At 38.9% G+C, this 27938-nt stretch overlaps 2 protein-coding genes across 5 annotated transcripts in view; one reads left to right on the top strand and one right to left on the bottom strand.

Annotated features, from left to right (window-relative positions):
* The window catches only part of rxraa (retinoid X receptor, alpha a), a 124002-nt gene extending 103439 nt beyond the window's left edge, over positions 1-20563 (top strand). For all 4 annotated transcript variants that reach the window (XM_028025429.1, XM_028025432.1, XM_028025430.1 and 1 more), the window contains exons 7-11: positions 5736-5865; positions 7647-7779; positions 11624-11715; positions 13906-14011; positions 15034-20563. In XM_028025429.1, the coding sequence (XP_027881230.1) occupies positions 5736-5865; positions 7647-7779; positions 11624-11715; positions 13906-14011; positions 15034-15181 (609 nt within the window). In that variant the 3' untranslated portion in view covers positions 15182-20563. The remainder of the gene's footprint in view (positions 1-5735; positions 5866-7646; positions 7780-11623; positions 11716-13905; positions 14012-15033) is intronic.
* Positions 20564-20994: 431 nt separating this feature from the next.
* Positions 20995-27860, bottom strand: wdr5 (WD repeat domain 5). The gene is made up of 14 exons (XM_028025433.1): positions 27666-27860; positions 25512-25621; positions 25298-25406; positions 24198-24271; positions 24030-24119; positions 23848-23937; positions 23602-23685; positions 23469-23524; positions 23337-23383; positions 22782-22857; positions 22596-22629; positions 22346-22420; positions 22163-22250; positions 20995-21906 (listed from the first exon to the last, which is right to left on the bottom strand). Exons 2-14 carry the CDS (start codon positions 25587-25589, stop codon positions 21806-21808), a joined length of 1002 nt encoding a protein of 333 aa, XP_027881234.1. The 5' UTR covers positions 25590-25621; positions 27666-27860; the 3' UTR covers positions 20995-21805.
* Positions 27861-27938: the final 78 nt, after the last annotated feature.

The following is a 27938-nucleotide window of genomic DNA, read 5'->3' as shown; positions in this document are numbered from 1 at the left end:
TTTTTGGCAAAGTTACTTGTATATAGTTAATATTTCATATGCTACAAATGTGTTTGTTTTTGTTTTAGTTTTTTTTTTTTTATCTGGTGTTGGATGTGGTTGCTTTAGAACGCAGGTTTAGCTGTTCACTTTCTTTACTCAGCTGCGAGTTTCATTCTTCCTGCTCCCAGTATCAGTTGGGCCGCCTCTGACACAGAGGAGACTAAAGAGTGATGAATATTGCAACAGACAGACTGTTCCTGAAAGCATCCCACATAAGCCTCTGCTTTTTCTGGAATTCTGTTGCAACATGGGAAGCAGAGGAGCTGCGCTGCAGCTTACCAAAGGACCCGAAGGCGGGAGGGAGGCATGGAGGGCTTCTGGGAATTATCTGCTTCAGAAGGGAGGGAAATGTCCTGTGAAGTAAAGGTAGAAATGTGAGGGATGTTATGAGAGTAAATGAGAACTATTTTGGGGGGTGAGATGGAAATGTAGGAGATGAGTGTTGACATAAGGGAGAAAGAGGAGGAGTTAGGATTCAGGAGGGAGCGCCTGGCAGTGAAGACTCAGTAATGCACTGAGTGTGTCTGCGCTCAGTCATGCTGGCTCCCTCGGCGTTTGTTGCCTGCCCAGCGCCAACACAAGAGGACTTCTGAACAGATAAAAGAAACTTTTGCAAGCTGTCCAGAACTAGAAGTTGCATATACTTTTTAAGTTTAAACAAATTCCTATGGGATTATTTGATATTACACTTTAATAAGAAATGGCAAGTTTTCACTATAATGCTCCCCCTGTTATTAATCATGTCCACTTAGACTCCTAATGTCACATTTTTAACAAAAGCAGAGTATATTAATCTCTGCACAATATTCTTTTTAGGCTACTTAAGAAGTTCCACATTCACAGATTCACCTATTCACCAGTTTTTCTGTGGAAAACCTATTTACATAAGAAACCCAGATTTGTCCATAAAGCATTAAATCTAAAGGTGCAATGCTACCTAACACTTTACTGGCTGGCATATTCAGTTTTTAGCTATTGTGCTACTTAACCCCCATGAATACTGGAGCACCACTCTAACCAAATTTAGTTAGTGTTTATATTTTTTTCTTCCCTCCATCATTATTTACATTTCATAAATCTTAATGTCTTTAAAAATAGCCTGCTTACTCTGGTGTTTAGTTTCATCTCAGCACTTGAGGCTGGATTAGGACTTAAGCCTTGGTTTTAAATATAGCTAACTCTGCATTACACACATTGTTAGTTTCTGTGTTTCACTCACTGTTTATGTGCATCTGTTCTTGGAAATTCATATAAATCAATAATATAATTCTGAGTATTATGTGACATTGTAGCTGCAAAAGTAGTTGCGTTTTTGTATTTTAATAAAAACAGCATCAATAATCTGTATTGCATTGCTTAACAGCATGAAACCATAGCATTTTGCATTAGTTCAAGGTTATCCTCCTGTCAATGTGTTATGCAATGTCTCTGCTAACAACATGGAAGTAACGGTGGCAAGGAAAACAGCCTGATTTTTGTTTCTCTGATTTGGGGGCGCTGACCCTTTCACTAAAGTAGAGCCGACAATTTTGGCACAGTTTCAGCATTCAGGCGGCCCGACCAGCAGGGCTTCCCTTTCTTTCCGAATAACGTCCGCGTCCAACCCCCCCTGCCGGTGTCCATTGAGAGTCGCTGCCCCGTGCTATAATTAATCACAGGGCCCGGGTTATGGGTGTACCCCGTGAATAGGCTGCTGCCACTGTCTAATGGCTGGGGTCTGGTCTGGCTGAATGAAAGTGTGTTTATCTCATGGTGACCTAGAACAGGAGTTAAAGAGGCGTTAGTAATATGCCTTCACTAGGAGAGGAGAGGAGAGATCTCTTCCTCAGCAGACGGAAACAAAGCTATCATTCGCTGTCCTACCTGAGGCTCTTATTTTTATTTTTTGGTATTTTTGATATTTCAAGGCTGTGACTTTGTAATACTTACAGTACACACATTTATTTAAAGGATAATACAGAAGTGTTTTTTAAAAGCACCTCTCAAAAACATTAATTCCCTTAGCAATCTTTCACAGTTTGTCATAAAACAACCCAAAACATGACTTTTTTTCAGGATTTTATGTAATAGATTAACACATAGTTTCTGAATGTTCTTACATTCATCCACTTGTAAATATCAATAAAATCATGACAAAAATGGGCAAATATGGTGTTGGCAGCATTATGCTTTTTCCAGGCTTTTCCTCAGAAGAGGGAGAGAAGCTGGTCAGAGTTAATGGGAGATAAATGGACCACTATAGAGAAATGATCTAACAAAATATGTTAGACAGTTTAAAAGACTTCATTCTTTAACAGAACAATGGCCCTTAAATAAAAAAAAATGGCACATGAGCTATTTTTTTTTCATACCAATCTTCATTGCAGCTCAGTTTTCCCTCTTGTCACACTGGTGAAGTCTGGTTCAAGTGGAATAATGAAAAATTGAGAGGGAAATCTTTCTCCACCCTTCCACAAGTGATGAAAATTTCATAGGACAGTATGCAAGCCTGGCAATTCTCTTAAGTAGTGGGGATGATGGTGATGAAGCGCATGTGTGCTGTAAATCCTTCGATTCGCCTAGAACAAACACAGCCAGTTTATGGTCACAGGGAAAATATCTTTCACACAAATTCCTCCTTCACTTCGGACTTTTGGCAGGCTGCAGTTCCAGTCAAGTGTTTCCATACAGTGAGGTTACAGTTACAGTTACAGTGGCACAGCTCAGTGCAGATTCTTTTCCTGCAGACTGATAACATCCCAAATACTGTTCCATGACCCGAGCAGTAAGTACAGTAACGCGATGCTCGTAAATTGTCTCAGGAAAGTGTAAGCTCCTCTCCCCTGTCATCTCCTCCGACGGAGGCAAAGAAACAAGGTCAGTGTAAACACGGCTAAGATATCCATACAACATTCATGAGACCCGTAGTGTCTAACAAGAATCCCGGGACTCTTATTCTATTGAAGAAGAGGAGGAGACTGGGGGTTGGTGGCATGATGGTGGCACACATCGGAGCCCCCCTTCTACTCCTTTTTTTGTTTTTTCTTTGTTTTTCGCCCAGCCTGCCCTTTGGAAGGAATTAGCTCAATCTGTTTGTGTTTCTGAGAGGAAACGCAGCTCTCAAAAACTGTCGCTCAGAGCTGCGCCGTCCATCGTTTCCCACGGAGATCAGATGCTGAAATATTCATAAGACGCCAGTTGTCTCTGTGGCCCCACTGGGAAAATAAGACAACTTTTACTTTCAAGAACAGTTCAAGCTTTGTTTCTGGTTTAAATTCTCTCTCTCTATATATATATATACATACACAAATTCATCTCAGATAGACATCTGCAATGCTCTGCAGGCATCACAAATCTTAGACTGTTTGGGGTGGAACGGGGAAAAGAGGACTGGGTCGCCTTTGGCCTGCACATTAAGAACAGAGGATTCGAGTTTTCTCCTTCATCTTGAACTAATCTTCTCTAGAGAGCAGCAGTTGATGTCAGGATCTTCCCAGCTTTTAGCATCGATCTGTGGGATTTGGTTTAGGAAGTCGGGGAGAAGTTACTGACTCTATTCAGCAGACTGCGAGTTCACACGGGGACTCGTCATTTAAGAATATTTACTAGACTTAATTTTATGCAAAAAAAAGACAAGTGTGCCTGTTTATACATGTGCATATCAGTGGTTTGGACTCCTGGGATGATGGTAAACTTCTTGTCAAAGACTGACAGTATTGTTCTGGATGTCCAAACGGAGTTTCATCTTAGCAAAGTAGTCATACAGTATGCATGTGTTGCATTAGTATTCTGCGGCGATTCCCATTGGACCGTGATATTGTACCTCTGAATCTAAAGCACAGGAACACCGTATGAGAAGCTGTATTTGATGTTGGTTTGGTGCAAACAAGAACAATTTTCTTTTTTTCTTCTTCAAAAAGAAATGTTTCCATGACCTTAGGTAGCTGAAATGTTCTCTAAGAGTTCTAGGATGCTGAGTACTTTCTGGTTAAAAAAGTTTCCAAGTGTCATTGAAAATAAAATGTGTTAAAAATGGCAGTATAGGGTTATATTTAATCATTAAGGGCACGAATTATATTTTGAAACCAGTAGTGGGAGCACACATTTTGAATTTACTGCAGATTTTCTTTAAGCAAAATAAGCTCAAAATACTTCCATCCGCTATCAACACCTGTTATTATTTTGTAAATAATTACACTTTAATGCAAAGTTGGCAGTTTTAATGGACTTTCAATGCAACTTTTAGAGCAACTTTGCATTAAAAGTATCATTATTTGCCGAATGACACTTCATAACAACAGTCATAGACATTCATAAAGACTCCTTCATGTTTATGACAGTGTCATGTCAGTCTTATGCACACCTAGTCAAATAAAGTGTTATTGGCAATTCTGTCAGACATGTTTATAACACCTGTGTATGTTTGGATTCATTGGCCTGTTGGATCTACCAGTGTTTGAGTTTCAAACATTTAGTTACTGACTTGAGGTGAAGTTAGAAATTTCCTTTCATTTGAGGTGGGTAGTTTAGGTCTCCTTGACAAAATGCTGACATGTACACCTGTTTAATTCTGAAGTTTTTTTTTACTTGTAGGAAAATTGATCTTGTGTTTAAAACTTATGAAAGTTTAATGCTCTATAATTTCTATACTTAGGATGCCATTGACATGACCTTTATTCATATTGTTAGTGAATATAAATTACTAACATGAACCCATTGTAGACCTAAATAAAAAGAGGACCAAATTTTTAGACATAATTAGAAAATTCTGTGCACTGCGACATTTGATTAAGCAACATTACTGCAAATGTTACGTTTTGGGACTGAAAGAGATGACAGGCTTTAAAACCCATTTTCTAAGAGCTGTAAGATCTTTCTGTTTTACTGCTTTTATGATCACATCTCCTCAAGGCCTGTGGAACACCCATAAAGTCAAATCAGTAATTTATTCTGGCTTTTATTCTGGTTCATCTGCACTATTTATCAGAAAGAGAAACTAATCAGTGTTCTTGTTCTTGGCACCGTAAGCTCAATCCAGTAACAGACAACGCAATCCTGGGAGCTTAGTTTTATCATTTAACACACATTAATAATTACACTCTAGTTAATCTTCTGAGCTCCTAAATCACTGGAAAAACTAAAATAGGCACCGTTCCTGAATTTATTTGTTTTTTTTTATATGGGGTAAAACAAGAGATCTTGGAAACCTCTTTTAGGTGAATAACTAGGGGTAGATATGTATGAGTTATGCACATAATTTAGGTTGCACATTTTACAGTCCCCTTCTGGTTGGCAATAAAGCTCCCTCTGAGTTGTTTAGTAGTAAAGTGTCAGTTGAGCCTCTCGAAGGCCCTCTTGAGCTCTTCTACTTCTCCAATAGTGTTTCAGCTAAAAGCTCCCCAAAGATGGAGCGCGCTCAGCAAAGCTTGTTTTTTCACCAGCAGCTCTCTGCAGGTATTTCCTCCACAAGCTGGGACAGAATCACTGTTTGTTTTGTCTTCCTGCTTGCCTTCCTTTTGACAGGCTATCACTCCCAGCGTAGCACTCATGTTGCCGTCATTATGTGTGTAAAGGCACGGTGATTTGTAGCTCACAGGTATCCCGAGATCAGGCTCTGGGCCAAAACACACTAAAGTAACAAAAACACACACACACAAAATGACACCTATTCATTGTGCTTGTGCTTCTTCTCGTGTGTGTGTGCTTTCCTGCAGCCCAACGACCCAGTGACAAATATCTGTCAGGCAGCAGACAAACAGCTTTTTACTCTGGTGGAGTGGGCCAAGAGGATTCCCCACTTCTCGGAGCTGCCGCTGGACGACCAGGTCATCCTGCTACGAGCAGGTATGTTAGCACGAGTTCAGGAGTTCAAAAAAAAAAATATGACAGACTGTGGTGAATTGTATTTCCTTTAAATATTACTATTTTTGCCAACAATAGCTGTGATATTTAGATGAACCTCCCTGGTTTATTGTGCAATATTGCAGTAGGGGTGTTGCCTATCTCCAGGGTCATTGGGCAAGAGGCCAATTTGACAGTCGATCTTACACACAGAATGACCAACATGATGATGAAATATACAGCTAAATCAATGTGGGACGTTGCTCAGACTCTAACGAAAAAATGGTGGCAATTTGCTTCCACAATGATCTTTGATAGATGTGGAATGTGCATCGAGCAGCACAAAATAATTCCAATCTGCATTAAGCCTGGATGCTGATTCAGGGAAATTCACAACTGACAGGAGGTGTGGGGTGATCTTTACTGATCTGTGAACGGTATGCATTATCTTTTAAGAGCTATTTGGTCCTAATATTATTAAATCAGAAGCTGTTCCCACATTCTCAGCAAACTAGAACTTCACTGTGAGTTGGACTCTGTCCAAACTCTCAGTTCTCGTCTATCTTGTTGTGGTGTTCAGAGACAGAATCTCATGGCATATTCTTGGAGAGGAGCGTCTCTGGTTCAGGAACCTTGGACTTACTTGTCGCACATGACGGGGTACAGTTTGTATCTTCAAGTTGTAGTCTTCATCCAATCACTGGAGCCCATTACAACCAAGTGCAAAGGGTCCAAGATTAGATTCAAGTGTGAGATTATGGTTCTCAACTGGGAAATTTTGAAATGCTCTGTTTGGCTTGGAGTTTCTTTATTTTTTGGGTTGAAAGTTATTATTATTCTGTTGGTGTGATTTTAAGAAAACCTAAGAAATAGATACAGAAGACAATAGCTCTAACTCAGTGCATCCCTATTCAAGCGGGCTAAAAGCTGTTTCTACCAACCCAGATTGTGTGACCTAAATCAAGAGACAGGCCTCCAGTTGCCATTTGCATCTTGTGGAAAATGACATAAGCTAGCTGCTAAGTATTAGTGATGATGCTACGTGGAGTACAGAGTGAATCATCTGTCACTTCAGCTACATTTGCCAACGTCACAAGTAAGATGGCAACACATTGCCTTCATTCTTTGCCTGTCACTCCAAATTACACCATTATGTTATCTCTCCATCCATAAGAAAACGAACGGGCGGAAAAAAAAAATCCCCTCCTCCCATGTTTGCTCCTCAAGCCTTCGCACATATAACGATGCAGAGACTTCACCAAACTGGAGTGAGATATTATTCTGCAGAGCTCGTCTCTTCTCGTCTCCCAGGTTTTCTATAAATAACCACTTTAGTTCTGCTGTATCACAGATAAAAGCATCACGGCTCCTCTCATGGCCAAACTCAACTGTAGGGAGAAGAGGCGAGTTGTTGCCAGGCAGAACAGTTAAAGGAACCCTGTCGCTCATCCGCCGGCGTCTTTCGTCTGTGCCGCTCCCCCGTGTCAGACCCCCTGCCTTGGCACGTCAAGCTTGTTGTCTTTATTGTGATGGCAGGCGCAGTTCATCCCTTTTACACGCTTGTCTCCTTAGAAAGCATGATTCCAATGTCTCAGTGATAACCTGATGCTTGTGCTTGAGGGAGCTGCAGGGTTTTTGCGGCTCGGCTTTAATTGATTCATTGGAATTCTGCCTTTGTTGTTTTAATTTTGCTTGAACGCTGTGTGAACTTTTGTACTTGGATTTACCTTTTCCTTTGTATTTTTTTAAACTATCCTTTGCCTTGATCCCTCTCCTCATCTCAGGTTGGAATGAACTCCTCATTGCGTCATTTTCGCACCGTTCCATCGCAGTAAAGGACGGGATTTTGTTGGCGACGGGGCTGCACGTGCATCGCAACAGCGCCCATAGTGCCGGAGTGGGAGCCATCTTTGACAGGTCAATGTTACTATTTTTCAGTTCCTAAAAAGTCTGTTAGTTGGACTTACTTTTTTGGTTTATAAATCTAGAGAAATTGCATAATGGGTCAACCAAGACACATTATGCACAAAGCGATATTGTCTAAAATTAGTGAAATCCAAAATCTTAGCATTTCAGAAATTAAAAGATATTTTTAATATAATAATATATGGTTCAAAGTCATCTTTCTGATGGAAGCAAAGCTTGCAATTCATTTGCACACAGAGCCTGGGGGGAAAGAGGAGAGGATAGCTTGAGGTCCAATCAGAAGTTTCCACGGGCAGGATCATCAAAAGTATCTTCAAATGCTTAAAATGTGTCGCTCTGTGTGAATAATCTTTAAAAAAAAATAAGTGTCTCACTTTTTGAAATGAATTACTAGTATAAATTAACTTTTCAATGAGATTAAAATTTTTGAGATGCATCTTTGTGATGACTAAAGTTTGTTGGTTCCAAGAATTATTTTGACTGAATTTAAGTTCACTTAAGGTGAATTTTTTCACTTTCTGTGCAGCTAACTAGCTTTTAAAACCAAGTGAAGTTTTCAGCCTTTTATAAGTACATTTGAGTAAAGTAATTTCATCTTTTTGACAGCATATGACATTTCTGGTTCTTCAATGAAAACATTACATTGACTGCAAACCACAGGGTTGCTTCGCTGAGGGTGAAGCAGCACAGAAATTATTGATTAACTCCACTGTATTAAATATTTACACCTGGGTGCATCAGGGCTCTCAGAGAGAACCCTGAGCTGCTTCAGAAAATGTCAAAAAATCCATGCAAAGTTCAGTCACAGCCAAGTTTGGAGCATAGCAGGAACCACCCTGGTGGTTGTTATTGACATTGCGTGGCAGAGAACTGACTGGCTGTCTGAGATATCGCATGAGACCATGGCATGTGTTCTGCTGCATCACAACTTGAGCAGAAGTAATAGAAGTGGAAAAGTTTCAAATATATACATTCCTGACTGCAGAATCAACATCCATAGCTGTCTTATCCAAACAGGGAAGGAAGAATTATCTCAAATAAAACACATTCCTTAAACAGATAACCAACTCTTTGAATAGTAGTCAATAAGTGGAAATGAAAACTGATTCAGGAAGACAACAAATCCAGCCACGATGCAACTGCCAACTAAAACTCTTCCTCTACAACACATGGTCACATGATCGAGGAAAAGAGAGCTCCAGAAAAATAAAAACCTAGCCCAAGTGAAGATCTTTACCCACATGCTCTGTAGGTCGATGTAATACAAGAGTTAACGTTTTAAAATGAGAACGCAACTGAGCTTTTAGAACACCTTCTAAATATCATTGAGTGACACAGCAAAAGAAACAAAAACATTCCAGGCTGTTGACAGACATCATTCACGCAGTTTAAGTTATTTCAAACATTTCTGCCAAGAAGAATTTAGAGAAGTGTACAAAGGAGAGCCAGGCTAAGCATGTAAGATCATCGCTAAGACGACTAGAGCTTTCAGTCGGCATCAAAAACTGCCGACTGCAGTGGAGTAAAAGTGAGATGTTTAGATAAAACATATCTTTTTGTGCAAAGTACAGTTTTGTTCAGAACTGTGTGCACAATTTAAAGTTTGTCCCATTCTCATGAGTGACTAAATAAAGCTTGTGTGCGTTACGTTTTTATAAGTTTCTTTTTCTGCAGTTTTGTTTTCAGTTTATCCCTGTTGTATCAAGGTTTGCCTTCAACTCGAAACCACTGCTGATTCCTACTGCTGTTCTTTTTAATGAGGTACTCGTGTTAGATTTTTAGGGGTGGAGTCTTGTTGATGGATGATTTAATTCAGATGGAGCACACCTCTTGGTGGACTCTTGTTGTCTTTAAAAGTGCTGGTGGTTCATTTCATTCTGTTTGACTCCCTGAGGGAATCTTGTAATCCAAAACATGTCAAAAATTACTAGTTTTTATAACTATACCATGGAAACCCAAGTAACCCAGAAACCACTTCAACACATATATCATTTTTCGAATTTACAAATAATTGATAGATTTTGGGCCTTTTTAACACATTTTTGATTCACCAGCACATAGAAAATGTAGGCTCATGTCTAAACTCCACTGTATTACGTACTAAAACTCCTACAACAGATTTAGATGATGACTTTAATATCTTGGAGAAATTTTGGTCTACTTTTTGGAAAAGCCACTCTACTGAGTCAGTGCTCCTCCGTCTGTAATATATGTAGGGATGCAAAGAAATCTACAGCCAGAATGACCATATGTTCAGCGTTTGACTCTACAGATCATGCTATATTCATCTGAATATTAAAATATTGGGTGGGCATGTCTGGTTGAGCTATTCTTTTGCAAAATTCAATTTCAAATCACCACCTAGACTGATTTAAAACCTGTGGTGTTCCACAAGGTCGTGTTGTCGGCCCTAATTTACTCTGAGTTATTTGACTCACTTATTTTATTATTGATGATGAAAACATTGAGTGTTTTAGCACTTTTAAACATCACTGTGTTGCAAAACATTTAGTTGTACAGAACTGTTTAGCAAAGCGTGGTTGTTGGTTAGTTGATGAGATCATTTAACCCACTTCATGTTGTCAGACTGGTTATATTTATCTGATTTCTTGACTCAACAGGTCTGGCTGTAATCAAACCATGTTCAACTGTCCAAAAGACTTGGTTAAGCACAGTTAATTCAGGAATTAACAAAGGGGAGATTATTATTTCTATGTAGGGCAGATTGGTTTCTTTTGTGGATGTAATAAATGACTGCATTGAAAAATTCAAGTGTGGGAAAAAAGCCTGATGGTTCCTGGGTTTTTCTTGAACATCCAAAACGATTTTATGTCACTTGATGGTAGCCGTTTGGATCAGACAGTTGAAACTTGGACGCGGTCGGGCTCTGCAAAAAGACAATGCTTTGCTGCAGAAAGGCGGCGTTTAATCTGCTGAGTTGTTCAGACGTTTAGTTTTTTTTTTATCGATCCATATCAGCATTAGGGATTATTTATCAGGAAAATGAGCAGTGAGCTGGAGCCAGCAGAGGACAGACAGCTGCTGTCAACAGGCCAGTTGTTGAGCCACAGGACATTTTCCATCTCTGCATTAACTGTGGCAAGTATTAAGATCCAGAGCACAGATTATGCTTCCTTATCAACTCCTTTCTCTCTCTTTGCCCATACAAATGAAGAGACTGATTAACTTACACACTTTAGTCTCTTTTTTTTTCTCTCTCTTTTGGCTCTGTCGTTCCTCCTCGGTGCAAATTAAATTAGCAGTGAGTCACAATTGACTTAACAATCCTGAGGGCCTGAAAGAAAAGGAGAAAATAAGAGCAGGCGGCACGGCGAGGGTGTGACCCAGTCAGAGAGGGGTGAGGAGTTCGGGCAAACCTACAGTACCCTGTGATGTCACACACAGACAGTGGGTGTGCTGGTGTTGGATTACAGCTTGTGTTTACTCTGCGGCTCTTTCTGCATGAAAACCACAAACTAAATATAATTGCTCTGTAGGGTTGTAAACTTTTCCACTCATCTAACGGTGCCTCGCAGCGTGTTCGTGTGCGTTTATTTTTAAACAGATGTGAGCTGGTTAGCGGTTGAAAACATATTTTTAATATACCAGTCTGGATAATTAACATGAAGTTAGCAGTAAAAAAAAAAAATGTACCAATTACAGTCAAGTGGTTTTCTGTGATGTGAACTTTTCTGGTTCTTGTTTGGTTGTTTGACATAAAACAGTAGCCAAGAAAAAAAAAACTGAACTGGAGTTCTGGTCTTTGAAAAACCACAGATTTGCCTTTATTTTATATATATATTCTCATCTTGCTCCTGTCTTTTCTTGTGCTCAGGGTGCTCACAGAGCTGGTGTCAAAGATGAGAGACATGCAGATGGATAAGACTGAGCTGGGCTGCCTCCGAGCCATCGTCCTTTTCAACCCAGGTGACAATCATAAGCAAGCTTTCACTTTCAGCAGGAGCTTTGAAAAAGGTCTGCAAAGTGAGGGTTATAAAGGAGGAGCATAAAAAACCCAGTTATGCTTCTAAAGAGGGTAATAACAGGGCGCAGGAGCCCTGTATTTATTCATATATTGAGTGCTGTCCAAAAGTCTTGAGTCTGCCATTATTTCTTTGTGTTTTGCTTCCAAAAGCCAGACTGTTTTTATGATATTTGAACATGCTCTTGAATTGTTTTACCAACTTTCTGAAGGTTTATCGAAGCACTTTTTTTAAAAAAAAATTTCAGTTCAGACTGTGTACCTTCAAAAGAACATCTCTTTCTTATTTCCCAGAAAGTACACCGCTCGTTTTCCGTGTAAGCAAACATTATTTTCATTTCATCCTCCACTTGTCAAGTTTTCTATAAACTTTTAGAACACAGTGGTGCTCCAAAGAGTTCTTCAGGAGTTACTTTGATGGATAAAGATAAATAGTATTCTCGGCTAGGACAGCCTAGAGATAAGATTTCTGATTTTTTTTTTTCCCAAGTCCTCCTGTATGCTGACACAACACCAGTTCATCTCTAGAGCTTGTGTCATTTCTTATGGATGAATGTATAGGTTTGGAGGTTAGAGTTTATTTCTAGTTACCTATAAATACTGAAAGAAGTAAATCCTCCATAAAGAAAACTGCAAAAATATATGGATCTATATATTCTGTTCATCCATTCATCCAAATATTATGTTGTTTAACAATTTTAGACCCTAGATATCTTTTTTCTTCATTTTGACCCATATGGGAGCTCCTATATTGTTTACTTTTGTATTTTTCTGTAAAGTTTGTGTCAAATAGGGAAAAAAACCTCCTGATTTGAGGTTCAGCCTATTACAGAGGCATGTGTCACAAAACCTTATCAAGCCAAATGTCATCCATGTTTACCAAAGCTTCCTGTTAATGTGAGTCAGGGTGTTAAATGGCTCAGTACTGGAGCCTCCCTGGTCCCTCCAGGGGCCACGGTGGATCTGCTAACCCCAGACGCGCTGATCCCCTTATGTTCAACATTTTGTTCCAGCCGCATCCAGGTTCACTGGCCTCGGTTTGCTTTGCTGCCTGATTCCTGTTAATTAGCGGTTTGCGAGATTCGGACTATCTGAGGGCGCAAAGGGTTGTGGGCGTAGAGGGGGGATGACGCTAAAAGGGGCCCTCAGTCATTCCTTTCCCACACCATGCGAACTAGTCCAGCCATTATTAAAAGTACAGTCCTTTGTCGAGCAGAAATGTTCCATCAATGACGTGTTTGTTTCCCAGTGTCTTTCTGTTGAGCCTAAATTAGCGCAGCCTTAATTGGACTAACCCGGACCGGGCCGAGCGGGTTTGGATTGAGCTCAGAGGGTTAAAGCTTAATGTGGAAGTCACATCCTAACTATCCAGGAAAATTACAGTGCTTTGTAAAAGTAAATAAATACAACCCAGTTATTATTAGCTTAATTAGCTAAACTTTGTTTGTCACTGCATCATTACAAAACGTGTTGACACGACTCATTGTCCTTTTCTATGTTATTTTAGTTTTGAGGCTCTTTTGAAGCCTGCATTGCAATTTCATTTTAAAATGTTAAAAATTGAACCACTTATTTTAGTAATAATATTTTTGGCCACAAGGCTTTAATGCTCGAGAGCCAAACGTCCCTCTATCCAATAATAGTTTAAATAAAGACATAAATAAAAATTGTATTTAATTTTTTAATACATAAACTTAAAATATGCAATAAATTGTTAAATGAAAAGATTCACCATTAAATTTTATGTTAGTATTTGTTTGATATCATGAAATAATATCCAACTACACACTATTATTTGATTGGTCAAACAGCAGACCAATATTCTTGTCTATATAATAAATATTATTTACCACTTAGTACAATAAACACAGGACTACAATATTATTGAGACAATTTTGAGTTTTATCATGAAATTAACCCAAAATGTAATTGAACTATATTTGTTTGTGTATATATGTGTAAACCTAAAGGATTTCCATGTATTTTCAATTTTTTTTTTTTTTACATAAATATTTATTTAATCAACAGCCACTTTTGGCACGACCTTCAGAAGAACGTAAGAAAATGAGGAAAGGACGTTTTGACTGTAGTGAGGTCTGATCTAACCCAGGTTATTTCTTCTTGTGTGTTTGCAGACTCTAAAGGTTTGTCCAACCCAGGTGAGGTGGAAGCTCTGAGAGAGAAAGTCTACGCGTCTTTAGAGGCTTACTGCAAACAGAAATACCCAGAGCAGCCAGGCAGGTGAGATTAAAAAGCAGTGAAAGAATCACATAGACAATATCATATGTTCTATGTTATAGATGACATCTTCCTTTCATAAAGTCTTTATGTGTGGTTCTTTACTAGTTTTCTATGTTATTAGTTCACTTTTTAACACCCACAAACAGGTAAACCTAATTTTTAGAATTTATATGTAGATTGTAGATTTATAAAACATGTGCACAAATATAATTGAAACACTTTTAAATTAATTATTTATATTAAAATGCTGGCAATTTCTTATCTACTTTTGTACAAATTACTTAGGCTTAGGGATCCCAACAAAAGACACCACCAAGTCCAAGAATGTCATATTGTTAATAATTTTTCTTTGCTCTACAATGTAATATTCAGAAAATAAAATGCTTTACATAATTTGCTTTAACATTTCTCTTTCTGTGCCCATCAAAAAATTTAACTGGTGTTTTAGTTTAGAGGTCGAATCTAAATCAGGCATGTAAGAAAGACTTCCAGCTGCATCTAGAGTTAAGACAATGCAAGTTATTTTTTTATTTGAGGTTAATAAATCTGGATATCCTCAGAAAACTATTTAAGATGTAACACAATGGTAATGTATGTGGAGAAAACGGCACAGGACCTAAAATGGAGCCCTGTGGAACTAAAGCAAGACATTCTGCCTGTGATAAAATATTAGAAAAATATGTTGGAAACAAAACAATATCTTTCATTTTTCTCCCTCACCTGGACTCACTCCATCCCTGCAGTACTAAACCTCAAGAGCCATGTGTGTAAGCACACCTAGGCATAACATTTACTTTTGATAGTTTCAGAATAAAATGCTCTCCATGTTTAATTACTAAAATAGAAAAGCAAAATGGAGGTGCATGTAATGTGCGCCGTAGCCGACAACCAGCTGCTGATCTGATCTCAGTCAAAAAGAAAGAAATATGTAAGGTCTTGTATAAAAAAAAAAAGTGCAGCCTAATTTCACCATTTATTCAAACCATTAACATGTATATATTTTTTGTACGATTTCTGAACAGGTTCGCTAAGCTGTTGCTACGGTTACCAGCGCTGCGCTCCATCGGGCTCAAGTGTTTGGAGCACCTTTTCTTCTTCAAGCTGATTGGCGACACACCTATTGACACCTTCCTCATGGAGATGCTAGAAGCTCCTCATCAAATGACATAATAGGAGTGACCCCTCATGACCCCCCGGACCCTCCTCCCACACTTAATCTCCCAACATGCATCACCCCAGCTGCCTTGGATCCAGAACATCTACAAAAGGGCAGACTTAAAGAATAAACAACAAAAATGAACATCTCCCTTCTTGCTTTTGTCCCTCATCCATCTTCTCTGTTCACCATCTCTCTGAAGTGTTTCAAAATGAGGAATCCATCATGAATATGGGTCTCTTTTATACCTTGTAAAATTTATAAATAAGAAAAAATATCTATATATATATATATATATAAAACACCATCAACGTAAGTGACGGGACAGGACTGAAACGAGGACATAAACATACTGAGCCATGGTTTTCGTCTTTGCTTGTCGGATCCCCCTGATGAGGAAACAGCAGAGACGATCAGGTTTTCAACACCCACAGTGCTCAGCAAAACAGCGTCGATGTCACAGGCATTGTGATCGGGACAATCGCACATTCTGTGGAACCTCTGGGATGTTTAATCTGGGATCTGAGCCTGCTTTTGCTTTTTAGGACTGGACAGCTTGGGGGAAAAACAACAACAACAACAACGCAAAGGAACTTGTCTCTTCAATCTGACTGAACATGTCAGCTCTTGCACCAGGTGTTTATTTTTTGGAAGAGTGAGCTTGCCAGCGTAGAACTCAGAAGTGGCTTAACAAGAGGGCAAGTTCTCACAAACCTCAGGTCTCTGGCCAATTCCAACAGACCCAACCATGTCTTACTGTACCAGCACTGAGCGGCGTTAGGGAAGGATGTCTTAGCAGTCCACAAATCAACCCTCAAGTACTCAGAATGACTTGGAAAATCTTGTTTAGTACAATCTCTGTAACTCTCTGTGCCCGTAAACTGATGTAAATTAGCTTTATGAGACTTGAGCGTCATTGGATGCTCCAGGAGGCCTCCAGCAGGTGCAGGGACAACATGTCAACTTTTTTCAGACTTAATTTTTTTTTTTTTTTTTTGCCTCACCACACAGTCCCACACAAGAGAAAATGTCATCATTCTGTCAGACTCTGAGCTCCTCATAGTCCTCTCTCTGCCTCACATTTCATGCTAACTTCTGCCAGGCAGACACACCTCCACGCTCAGAAATCCCTCTGCTCGTTGCAGTAGGCATCACTTCTTTCTTTCCAACACCTCATATCTACCTGTACTGAAAGCTACAACAGTATTGACCTTATTTTCAGAAATGCACAAATACCTCTGTTTCCATTCACTCATGTAGGATTTAGAGAATATGGGAGGAGAGCTAGTTTGTCGTGGCAGAGCCATTGTTTGTTTGTTTGTTACTTGGCACTTAACCTCATGACAGTGTAATTGGGTTTCTAGATGGAGAGTGGATGTTGATGTGATCGACCTCTGCGGTGGAGTTTGACACTCTCCCGTTCAAGAACGCCTCAGTACTTTTCCTCCTGAAAAGAACACACACACATTCACTCTGTGCACTTCTCTGGACAACCAAGTGACATTTAAGTTGAACTGAAATGTTAAAGGTCTTTATGTGTAAACGTGTTTTGTGTCCGCATTCTTTTATTGTTTTTTGCCCTTTCCTGCTTTTCTCTAAATGCTGAAGCTGCTGCAAAACTATGCATAGTGTTCATTTCCAAAGACTGTCTGCAGAGCGTCTTAACGAGAGTAAATGTTTGGGAGGTGGAGGTCTCCATTATTCAGAAATAGATACTCACTTTAATCTGGTTTAATCACCTTCAGATAAACTAAGTTGGTAGCGGAAACCATTAGCTGAAAAGATTAGCTTTAGCCATTAGCGGCTCAGCATATTAGTTGAAATCATCTAATGGTGCGTTCCATTTGTGCTTGGAAGTCAAATTTTCTAAATTCCAAGTTGGAGGAAATTAGCTAAACATTTATTTTTTCACTTAAAAAATAATTTGGCATCACTTATAACAATGTACAATGTTTGGCTTCACTGCTTGAATGCCTGACACAGAAATGAATTATTTTGGGGTTTTATTGCTACTTGTAGCTAGGTTGGTCTTGTATGGGGGAAAAAATCCCACTGGTTTCTAACTTGCTACTACAGCAGTTAAGTTAGAAATTACGTCATAATTATTTGTGCCTAAGTTCTGGATTCTATGAAAAATGGAGCAAAGCATAAATCGACTGGCTAAACTAGGAATTACAAACAGTTTGCCTTAAATGTTAGCTAATGGGACACTTTAGTTCTACTTGAAATGTAGAATTTCTGAGTTTTTTTGCCGGAAAAACTCAGGATTATGCCCCGGAAACTGAGGTTTATTACTAATCCCAACCTAAAAATTCAATATGGTTGTCGTTTATGTAAAGAGAAGTAATAACTCCTGTTGGAAATTGATTTTGTACTTTCTAATGTATTTTTTCTGTAACTTCTGCTGGTATACCATGCTTGACTGATAGTTTGGTTTTCAAACTAGAGAAAGTTTGGTCTTTGAGCTGAAAATGATGAAATCCCACTTAATTTTTTTTAACTTGTAACTCTGAATACAGTTGGGAGAAATGTCTTTTTGTGTCCACTGTCCAAGTTCCTCAGTGGATGTAGCATCTACAAGTTAAAACTGTTTGCGAAAACATTAGCTAATATATATTATCTGAAATGTTAGGTAATATGTTAGCTAAAACCCTGTTATGTTTTTACTCTGGATTCAAAGTTTCCAGATTAGAAGTCGAAAAGCTTTAAGAGTCAGTTGGGTAGATAGGGCTGATCTAATTCTTATATCCATGAAAATTTCACCTTTCAAGGTGAATGGAATGCACCATAGAAATTCTTGCAAACTAAAAAGCACCAAACATATTCACATGACTCCTGATTGTCCGGAAATGGTCAATGAGAACAAACCTAAGCAGTGACTGTTTTTATCAACCTTTGGACTGAGACTTCAAAAGCAACACGAGCAAATAAGTCTTGGGTTCTTGACAGCAATCACTTTTCACCTCATGGATGCTATTTCTAGCATTTTGCAACGCACAAAATAATAGAAGTTGTCATTTCACAGCAGAATAAAATTTTAACTAAATCTATTTCAAAACTTCCAAACAGTTCTAACGATAGTATGTTAACTAATTGATGTCTTCATGGAACCTAAATTAAATTTTAGTTTGTTAAAAATCAAATAGCTTCTCAGTTTGGACCCCCCCACTGGATAAGGGACCCATATACATTTTTGCATCTCCTCTGCTGGTATTAAGTGGACTTTGGTTTTGGGGACTATACTGGGCACCATATATGACGCACAGCTGGCTCTGACATGAATTCTTAGAAAATTGGTCTGAATTGATTATCACATCTTGTCCCTACATAAAGCCTATGCAGGCATTTGACATGGGGTTGTTATGTAACCCAGTGACAATCCGATTTGGGGCCCATTTTCCAGCTCATTACTTACCCATGTGGGCCCCATATATAGAAGCTGGCTGGAACAGCTCGCCAATATTCCCTGTTCCCTCTTTACTGCCCAGAACGTATAATGTGAAAAGTAAAATATAGAAGAAATGAGTACAAAAGAAAAGAAAAGAAAAAAAAAACAGAACTCTATGAGCTGAAGGCTGTCGGATATTGACTGCTTTCATTGCTCCCTTTCTCTTATGTTTTACTAGCTTTCCTTCTCATATAATTACATATTTAAGCACTATGAAATTTCCATACTTTTCCAGTAGCCTCACAGAGACTCCACAGAGAATTTATACATAAATCACCAACGGTAGAATGTGCTTAAATCAGTTTGGGTTTGTTTTTTTTGTTTGTTTGTTTCCTCACTATTTCGGGTTGGATGTTGCTCCATCTTGTGAAATTGTTTCCAGTTATTCCTTCTGTTGAAAAGCCAGCTCGGAAATGTCAGATGTGATAGAAATGAAATGTGCTGGATGGATTTACCTCGAGTCGAAGTAAAAAAGTGTGGCGATTTGTGTGCCGTGCGCTCCCTCTGGTGGATGAGAAGCAGCGCTGCAGCGTTACTTGAAATTGTTTTCTAGAAGTATTTAAATGGACAAACAGAAGGCACTTTGTCACAGCTTTCTAATTGTCACAGATGCTCTGCGCCGAACAGAAAAGTAGCAATGAGAAAGTAGCAATAACTTCAGTTTAACCCATCAGCGTGATGTTTATTGCTAAGATGAACTTAAGCACGGTGGTTTGTGTTTGTGCAACCTATCCAGGTGACAGTATTACCTGCCAGCTTGGGCTCAGTTTACAGTATTTATATTCTGGGAAAACATGTTGGTTTTCCTGATGCAGAATATGCTCTGTGTTATGTAGATTTTTCTTATTTGAATCAAGAAAAACTCATTTCAAACCGTCAAAGATTTGTTTCCCAAATATAAAAAAAATATATATATATGAACATCCTCTTCATTACTGGCTGATTGGAAACAATCGTGCAAAAGCCATATAAAGTGTGTGACGTGCAAAAAGTTCATGCCCCCTGCAGGAAATTGATAGATGTGGGAAACGATGAGGAAATAATTGTCCACATAGAATGAAAACCTAAACGGATGCTTTATAACATAAAGCTATATTTTGTTAATATGTATATTTGTATATATTTATAAATATATATCAGCAGATCTGCTCATTGAATATTCCAAAACTGAAAATGAAAAAAATAAATAAATAAAAGTCTGAATTTTCCTAAACTGTGGGAGTTTAAAGGTGTTTTTATTATCACAAATACAGGTGGGGAGGGTTGGATTGTAACTTTTATTAAAAACAAAATAAAATTTTAAAAAAAAAACACAATAATCCACCAGCAGAAGCGCAGCAGCTCTGAACTCAAAAGAAACCAGCTTAAGCCGTTTTCTGTGACCTCAAAAAATCAGGAGAGGCAAAAATGAAAAAAAAAAATCAATTTCAACTCTCCTAAATGTATATGTTGCTTAGCAAATGTATGTTGAAAACATGTAATCAGGAAAAGCTGAGCTTGTGACACAATCACTGCTTTGTTTGTTGCATAAACGGTTAAATGTTCTAGTTTATAAAAAAAAAGAAAAAAAAAATCACTTGGGAAAAAGATCTATTTTTGTACAAAGGTAATTTTATCCCCTGCTTATTTACTGTTCTTTTCCTTCTCTGTGGCTGTTTTGTGGAAAAGCTTCCTCAGCTTCAGACTGAAAGTGTAATTTTTTTGTGGGGAGTGGGAGGGAAGGATTGTCCGCTTTGGCACTTTGGTAACTGTGTCGCCTTTTATTTTGCCATTTTCAACTTGTCACTGCAAGATGGGAACATCTCTGATGGTTATATTTTTATTTTTCTGTTTTTAAGAAGACAAAAGGTTGTCTTTTTTTGTTGTTTTTTTGTCATACGTTTGTGGATTGTTCTGATGTTCTCTCATGAAAAGAAACAAAAAGTTATTAAAAAAAACTTTAAACTGATGAAAGTGGATCTGTTATTATATGAGATGAAATGACAGTTGTAACAGGTTCTGGAGGAAAATCCGGACATCTTTCATTCACAAATATATAGGCATTTAGTTATTTGATAAATTTGGTTATTTTGACTGATGGCAAAGTAATTTTTTCATTATTTTGTGGCCTGCACAATCGTAGGGAAGACTGCTGTATTGTTACAGGGTTGCCCACAAATGGTAATTGCTGAAAAAAAGATTTACTTTCAGAGTAATGGAAAATTGAGTGGAAAGAAAAACTTGTTGGTCCAGCTTTAGGTCCAATGTGAAGTTTGCGTCGATTTGGAAAAGAGATATGGCTGTAAGCCTTGAGATCCATATAACTCCACATGCACACAGAGAAAACTTTACAAAGAATTAACTGATGCACATTTAGGTACCAAAACAACTTACACAACATGAAACATACAAAACTTTATTAGGCTGCAGATTATATCTGAGAGCTGCAAACAAGTATTCCACTGAAATCCAGATTAACTACAGAAATCGGATGTTGCTTGTTGTTTTCACACAGGTGTGTACTAATAGAGCATAAGCAACCCAAAAAAAAAAAAAATCAGTTCATATGTACAAATGGAACACAAGAATTGTGACTGGTTGCTCGTACAATTATGCTAAAATAAAATATTAAAACAAGTTTTAAATCAACTTTCCACACCAAGTTAAACTCAGTTTCTGAGGCATTTTTTTGAAAAAAACAAAAAGTGGCACAAAGATCTGACGTTTAGGGAAGATAAAAATGCAATATTGATACGGCTTTTTTTTTTTCTCCCCCATTTCATTAAGACTGAAGGTTAATGTAAATATCCCCTCTTCATTTAAATGGTTCTTTACAGTCACACAGGAATTCGAGGAACAACAAGCCTGGAAACAATTACGTTTATTGTACAGAAGCTGTTAAAAACAGAGAGGCAGAGTCAAAAATACTGAAGCAGCTGAAGGTTTAACACGATTTACTTGCTTTCTTTAAGGAGACGAATAAACGTGACGCACTTCAGACGTGAGGAAGATCTGCACTGCGAAGCCGATGTGTGGTTGACGGGTTTGCTACTCCTTACTGAACTTCAGGTACAGTTCTCTGCATCCATCCGGAGCTCCATTAAAAAAAAAAAAAAAAAAAAGGTCCTCTTGTCTTGCAACACAATGTAGAAAAAAAACAACATATATTTATATAGAAAGGTGAATAGGCCAAAATATCCCAAAAACTGAATTAGCAGTCGCTTTTCCATAGCTTGATGGTTTTGTCGTTTTCTAAAGCAGCAGATGCGATGATGTTCTCTGTCGGGTGGCAGGCGGTCGAAATGACGACGTCTGAGCAGAAACGGGGGGAAAAAATTTTTTTTTAAAGGTATGATGTGCAAGTAATCAATCAATACGAAGGTGGAAGCATTATGCTTTGGGGATATTTTTCCACTTAGGATTAAAATATTTTCCTGACTGATCAAAAACATTAATTTTAATGACACATAAATCAAATTTGGAATTAAGTCCCGTTTTTCATTTATAAAGATTTTTCTAAAGACTTCAAACTCAGCAGGGAATCAAATAGACAACTCATGTGCTGTACCTGTGTGGCCCTGCAGTTTCTGCACGATCTCCTTCGTCTGCAGGTTCCAGATGTAAACCATGTTGTCCTCAGAGCCGGACACAATCCACTGCAGGACAGCGGCCAGAGAGTCACGTTTAGCCGCACGCGGCATCGTTCAAACTCTGAGAAACACCGGCGGACTGGGACGAGACGGGGACTTACCTTCCCTCCGGTGACAGAGAAATTAGCAAAAATGCAGTACTTCTCGTTCTTATGGCCTGTGTACGTCTTCAAGCACTGAAATTATGAGAAACATTCAGAAGACGATCAGAACTGCTACTGTGAACGAAAACAACAGGCGGCTTCACTTGTTTCAAATGATTGAAAAAGGAAGAACTAAGGCATTCTTTTAAACAGACTGGGTGGAAACACTTGACAAAAACAATCGTTTTTTAAAAAAATGTTTTCTCACCTTTCCTTTGCTGTAGTCCCACAGCTTCAGCGTGCTGCAAAGACAAACCATGAACACAAACTGTAAAACAAACTCCACAGTCCAGCTACATGTGGCGTTGTGCTGCCCTCTGCAGGTGAGCATCACACACAACCCGAGTGAGCAGCGTCTGTAAACAACTTTGCTCTGTAAATGTGCAGCACTCACTTATCCAGAGTAGCAGCCAGGATGTACTTCCCATTGGGAGAAAACTTCACAAACGACACAGGAGGGTTGTCATCGTCTGTTAGAAGCAGGAGCAACGTTAGCAAACAAATCTGAACCTGTTAGGATTTCTGTCTGGATGATTCTCATTAGGGAGCAGCTGCAGGTGGATGTGTCGGTTATTATACTACTGACGATATTAGAAATGATTTTAAGGTCTACTGTTGAATAATTCACGTAACAGAATAATATTTTATATTGGTGCATCAGGAAATCATTGAAAAGTTCATTTCAGTAAGTAAATGTATAATTTGTATAAAATCTATATCTATATAGATATTCTGCTTCACAATCTTCTCATGGCTTCACACATTTGTTGCTTGTGTACCTTTTCCCTGCCTCACTTTTTCCTTCCACCTAACTTTCTAAAGTCAAAACTCATCACTAAGTGCAACAATCACTTCTTGAATCCAGTCATTGAATCAATTGGAACAATAACTTCTTGACGACGTTAAAGTCTGTTGGTTTACATCTTTTGTTTTTAGTGGCTGATCTTACCGATGAGAGTTTTTAAACACTGCCCCGACGCCGTGTCCCAGATTCGGCTGAAATATAAACCAAACTGTTAGTTAACAAGACAAACACAAATAAAATAAAATAAAAACAGGATCTCAGAGTGGAGTGTTTTACCAGAGTCCGTCGTAGCTACTGGACACGATCAGAGAGCCGTCTCTGTTGAAGTGAACCTGCAGATTTAAGCAGATTTCATGTTTTCCTGTTTCAGTCAAACAGAATAAATAAGAGAAAACAGAATCCAACTCACAGCAGAGACGGGATCAGAGTGAGCCGGCAGTGTTTTCAAACACTTCCCAGTCTTAACGTCCCATATCCTCACACTCTCGTCGAACTAGACGCCAAAAAGAAAAAGAAAACACACACACACCGGATGAGAGTTTCAGTCACAGTCACTAAAGCTTTGCTGCTAATGGGAGAGAGCTCTGGCTGCAGTCCAACATCTGCTCTGTGTTTCTGATGGAGTGTTGTTGCCAGGAGCTGTGAGCGCACTCACCGATCCCGACACGATGAGGTTGGACTGCGGGTTGAAGTTGCAGCAGAACACGTAGTTGCTGTGGCCCTTCAGGGTTTTTAAGCACTTTCCCTGGATTGAAAAGAAAATATTCAGAGTCTCACGTCTGCTAATCCCAGCACCGCGGGTTTGACGCTTCCTCCCGCCCGTCTGAGCCACCTTACCGAGTTGACGTCCCAGATTTTCAGGGTTTTGTCGTCGGACGCCGACACCAGCAGGTTGGAGTCCGAGGACCACGCCACGTCAGAGATGCCCTGCGGGTGTAGGACCAAACGTCACGAACCGAGCTTTGAAGACAAACCCGCTCAGACAGAAAGTCCAGTTCTACTCACCAGCTTGTGTCCAGAGATGGTTTTCTCAAACTTTCCATCGTACGCGCCCCAGATTTTTATGAGTTTATCAGCAGCTGCAGCAGACACAGAAACTCAGTCAGGACTGTTTGGAAAACAACCTTAAAACTAATGTTGGCGCATCTGCTGAGAGCAGGACAATAAGTCCGTAAGTTACAGATGGACATTTTTATAATAGAGGACTGAAATTCTTTTGTCGGAAACGTTAACCTAAAAGGAACTTATCTAAATGTGTATTATGTAAGAAATTTGTGCTGCAGGTCATGGAAAAAAATAATCAACAGAAATCACTTTAATCATTTAAACCTCTGGAGACAGACGACGCAGAAATAATGATTATTATTCTAATAACTAATTCTGACATTTGCAACACTATTATTTTGGTTTCCAACAGCACTGACAGTGTGTATGAATTATTATTTTGTGTTTATGTAGAATTCCCTGATTTTAGCTTCTTTTCTACTTATTACTACCCAAATATTAGTGTGGACTAATATTACTGATATATTACAATTTAAATCACTTGTATTTCCATACAAGTCTTTCTCCAATATGAGCACTAATTCTTTAACACAACTTCTAATTAAAGTGAAGTTATCTCCATGAAGTGTTGATCAGAGGCAGTCTGATTGTGAAAGATGTCATGTTCACAATCAAACATATGAAAGTTTGTGATTTTTGTTTGAAACTTGATGTATCAGAGTTTGAGATTCTCATTTTGAAAGTTTTGCTGACTTGTACTGAATCAGTTTTCTCAGACTGCCTGTCTAGCTATTTGATATCATCGCTACAATAGCATTAAGGAAGTTTTTCATTTGTTCCCGTGGTAACATATTGGGTGGAAAAAAAAGAAACTAGGATGAAATGACAAAATCTGAAGCTCAGAGAACTTTGCAAATTATCAAAGTTTTGCTGTTAATGTCAAAAAAGTTGATGTCTGCTATGGAGCGTAGAAGCATTACAATTAGGGCATTTCTAAAAATGCTGTTTTATACAAATTAACATTTCAATACTTTACTGGCATTAGTATCACATTGAATTCAGAGTCAGACTAGCATCACAATGATGTTTAATGGACTCACATGAGCTGGCGAGCCATTCTCCGCTCGGGCTGAACTTGACGGACGACACGGCCTTGGTGTGTCCTGCTAATGTGAATTTCAGGCTGTAGTTTGGCTTCGCAGGCGCAGACTGTGAACAAGAGCAGCAGAAAAGATCAGCGCAGCCACAGTGATCAGGCGGTCTGCAGGGACGAGACAAACAGGAAGTGGGATTGATCGCTTTAATTCGTCAGACCTTGCTTTGGCTGGCAGACGCTGATGGAACCACTGGAGGCTTAGTGTCAGTTTCTGGTTTCTTGTCTTCTGTTGCCATGGTGAGGACACTAACATTGATTTGACGCTAACCTGAAATACAGAACAAACGGGTAAAGTAAATGATAATCTGAGACACACAGCACAGACTTTTATCTTTGATTTTCAGTATTTATAGACCTGATTGGACTAAACAGGCTTCAGAGGGCTGAAATTTTACCTCAGAAATTTTGCAAACTTTCATTGGACTCTAAGGTCCTGAACAGTAAATATGCTGCGTGTCTTAGACAATGTAATGTTCTTTAAAAATACTTAATAAAACTCAGAAGGTTAAGAAGATGTGAATAAAGTAGCAAAACTTGGAGTCCTCCTGATCCTATCGTTTAGGTTCCTCTCATCCCTCTGGCAGGTCCAGATGGATGGTGGTTCTGGTTCTGCTGGGAGGTTTTTTTAACTGTTATCAGGAGGTAATTTCTCCCCACTGTCACCTGATGCTTGCTCAGGATGGGACGGCCAAGATTTGACACAATCAGTTGGACCACTTCTTGTTGAGCAGAATCTGACATTTTTTGGACCAGGAATTCAATCACCTTAAGTTGAATTCTTCACATATGTGTGACAACTGTCTAAAGATATATCAAAATTAGACATTCTTGCTTGATGATAGGTAATTTGCTCCAGGTATTGTGATCTGGAACTACGAGGGCAGAACATTTATTAGAAAATATGACACTGCGATCCTGATGTTGAATATTGTGATGCTGCGACAGACTGGCGACCTGTCCAGGGTGAACCCTGCCTCTCGCCCGAAACGTTCGCTGGAGGGAGGCACCAGCACCCCTCCCGACCACACTAGGGACAAGGGTGTACAGAAAATGGATGGATGGAATATTGTGATGATAGCTCACATTTAACTCTCCCTGGGCTTTCTGAAATCACTCAAATCTGTGGTAAATTATGGTAATAAAGGACAGCGAAAGTCCATTTTAATGCCCAAATATGTAATTGAAAAGCAGAGTTCCAACGGACACATTCTAATGCAATGCCAATATAATATTCTACTCTATGCATACGGTGCAACTGCTGAAAGATGTTTAACACACTAATATACCAAAACTTTGTAAATACATGAGCTCTAGAAATGGAAAATTACGACACTGTTTCTCATTGTTGTCACTCTACATAACAATAAACCCATTAAAATGTTTGGCTACTTGGGTTTCATTGTAAATTGGGGAGCATGTTAACTGATTTTTTTTTTTTTTTTTTTGTCTTCACTCGGGTGCTTAATCGTTTATTTTGCATTCAAAACACCGTAACTGTTTGATTTCTAGACAACAACCGTGATTGTTTACGAAGCCTTTTTAAATTAGCTTTCAAATGACATAATTTGTTCTAACATAAAGATTTCATCTGAAATTGCCGACAGTCCTAAAGAAAGGGAATTAAACTACCGGCCTTCTGACAACAAACATGCAGACTACTGATTTTAAAAAGATGTGCTCAACTAAACGGCCTGCTAGCACAACGATTAGCTACTTTTACACACTACTTCAAAGTTTTACCAGCATAGCTGCATTTCTAACCTTTAAACGTCCTTACCGTATTCAGTATATGTCATAACAAATCTAATTGGGAAGTAATGTGGCTGCTTACTGTTGCCAACTGCTTCATAAATACCTGTAGCAGCTCAACCGTTGCATCACAGTTAGCTAGCGCAGCTAGCTTCAGTTAACTAACGTTAAAATGTTAATATTTTGAGAAAGGGAAAAGGTATAAACACCTTAACAACCATCTTGTTGGGTTTAAGGCTACTTTTAAACACGAGGTGATTTATACATGTTCGCTGAAATCAAATAAATTGTGGAAAAGCAACGTTAAACAAAGAGCAAGACGGGATCGCTTAGTTGTGTTTCTGTGGTGCTCAACGCTCAAAACACGGATAGTATTCCGAAGACGGCTACATAGAATGTGAACCAAGTTTTACTAAAACAAATTAACCGACAAAAAAATACCAATTTTTTACAAAAAGCGAGTAGTGGCCTTTTCGTGCTGCGCTGTTGACAAGCAGCAGCCACGAAGGGGGGGGCCATCTTCCATTCAAACAATGAGCTTTTGCTTTTATGCTAATACTCACGAGGATTGATGCTGCTGCACAGTCAGATATTATTTCATCGGAAAGTAAGAAAGAGGGGAGGAAAACCCGCACAGTGAAGGAAAAGCCCCTGCTGAGCGGCTAAGCCAAGCAACTCGCTTCTTAATGTTTGCCTTGAGCTGGGAGGACCTGCGAGGAGAAGGAGAAGCGGGGAATGTGGTCTGCTAAGATTCTGCGCAAGCGCGTTACGAGGGGAAGGTACGGGAACTTACAAGGATCAAAAGTGTGCCTTAGCGCTGTTATTTTTGCTGTGTT

The sequence above is a fragment of the Xiphophorus couchianus genome, chromosome 8 (assembly GCF_001444195.1).
Source record: "Xiphophorus couchianus chromosome 8, X_couchianus-1.0, whole genome shotgun sequence".
Lineage (NCBI taxonomy): Eukaryota > Metazoa > Chordata > Actinopteri > Cyprinodontiformes > Poeciliidae > Xiphophorus > Xiphophorus couchianus.
Note: the sequence above shows the minus strand (reverse complement) of the source record. Positions and strands in the feature narration are given on the sequence as shown.

Excerpts from the sequence above, each read along its gene's own strand:
- wdr5 (XM_028025433.1), bottom strand. The coding sequence starts at position 25,589 with ATGGCAACAGAAGACAAGAAACCAGAAACTGACACTAAGCCTCCAGTG. Across the intron at positions 24,272-25,297 it reads AGAATGGCTCGCCAGCTCAT|CTGCTGATAAACTCATAAAA; the intron begins GTGAGTCCATTA and ends TGTCTGCTGCAG. Across the intron at positions 23,384-23,468 it reads AGTAGCTACGACGGACTCTG|CCGAATCTGGGACACGGCGT; the intron begins GTAAAACACTCC and ends TTTATATTTCAG.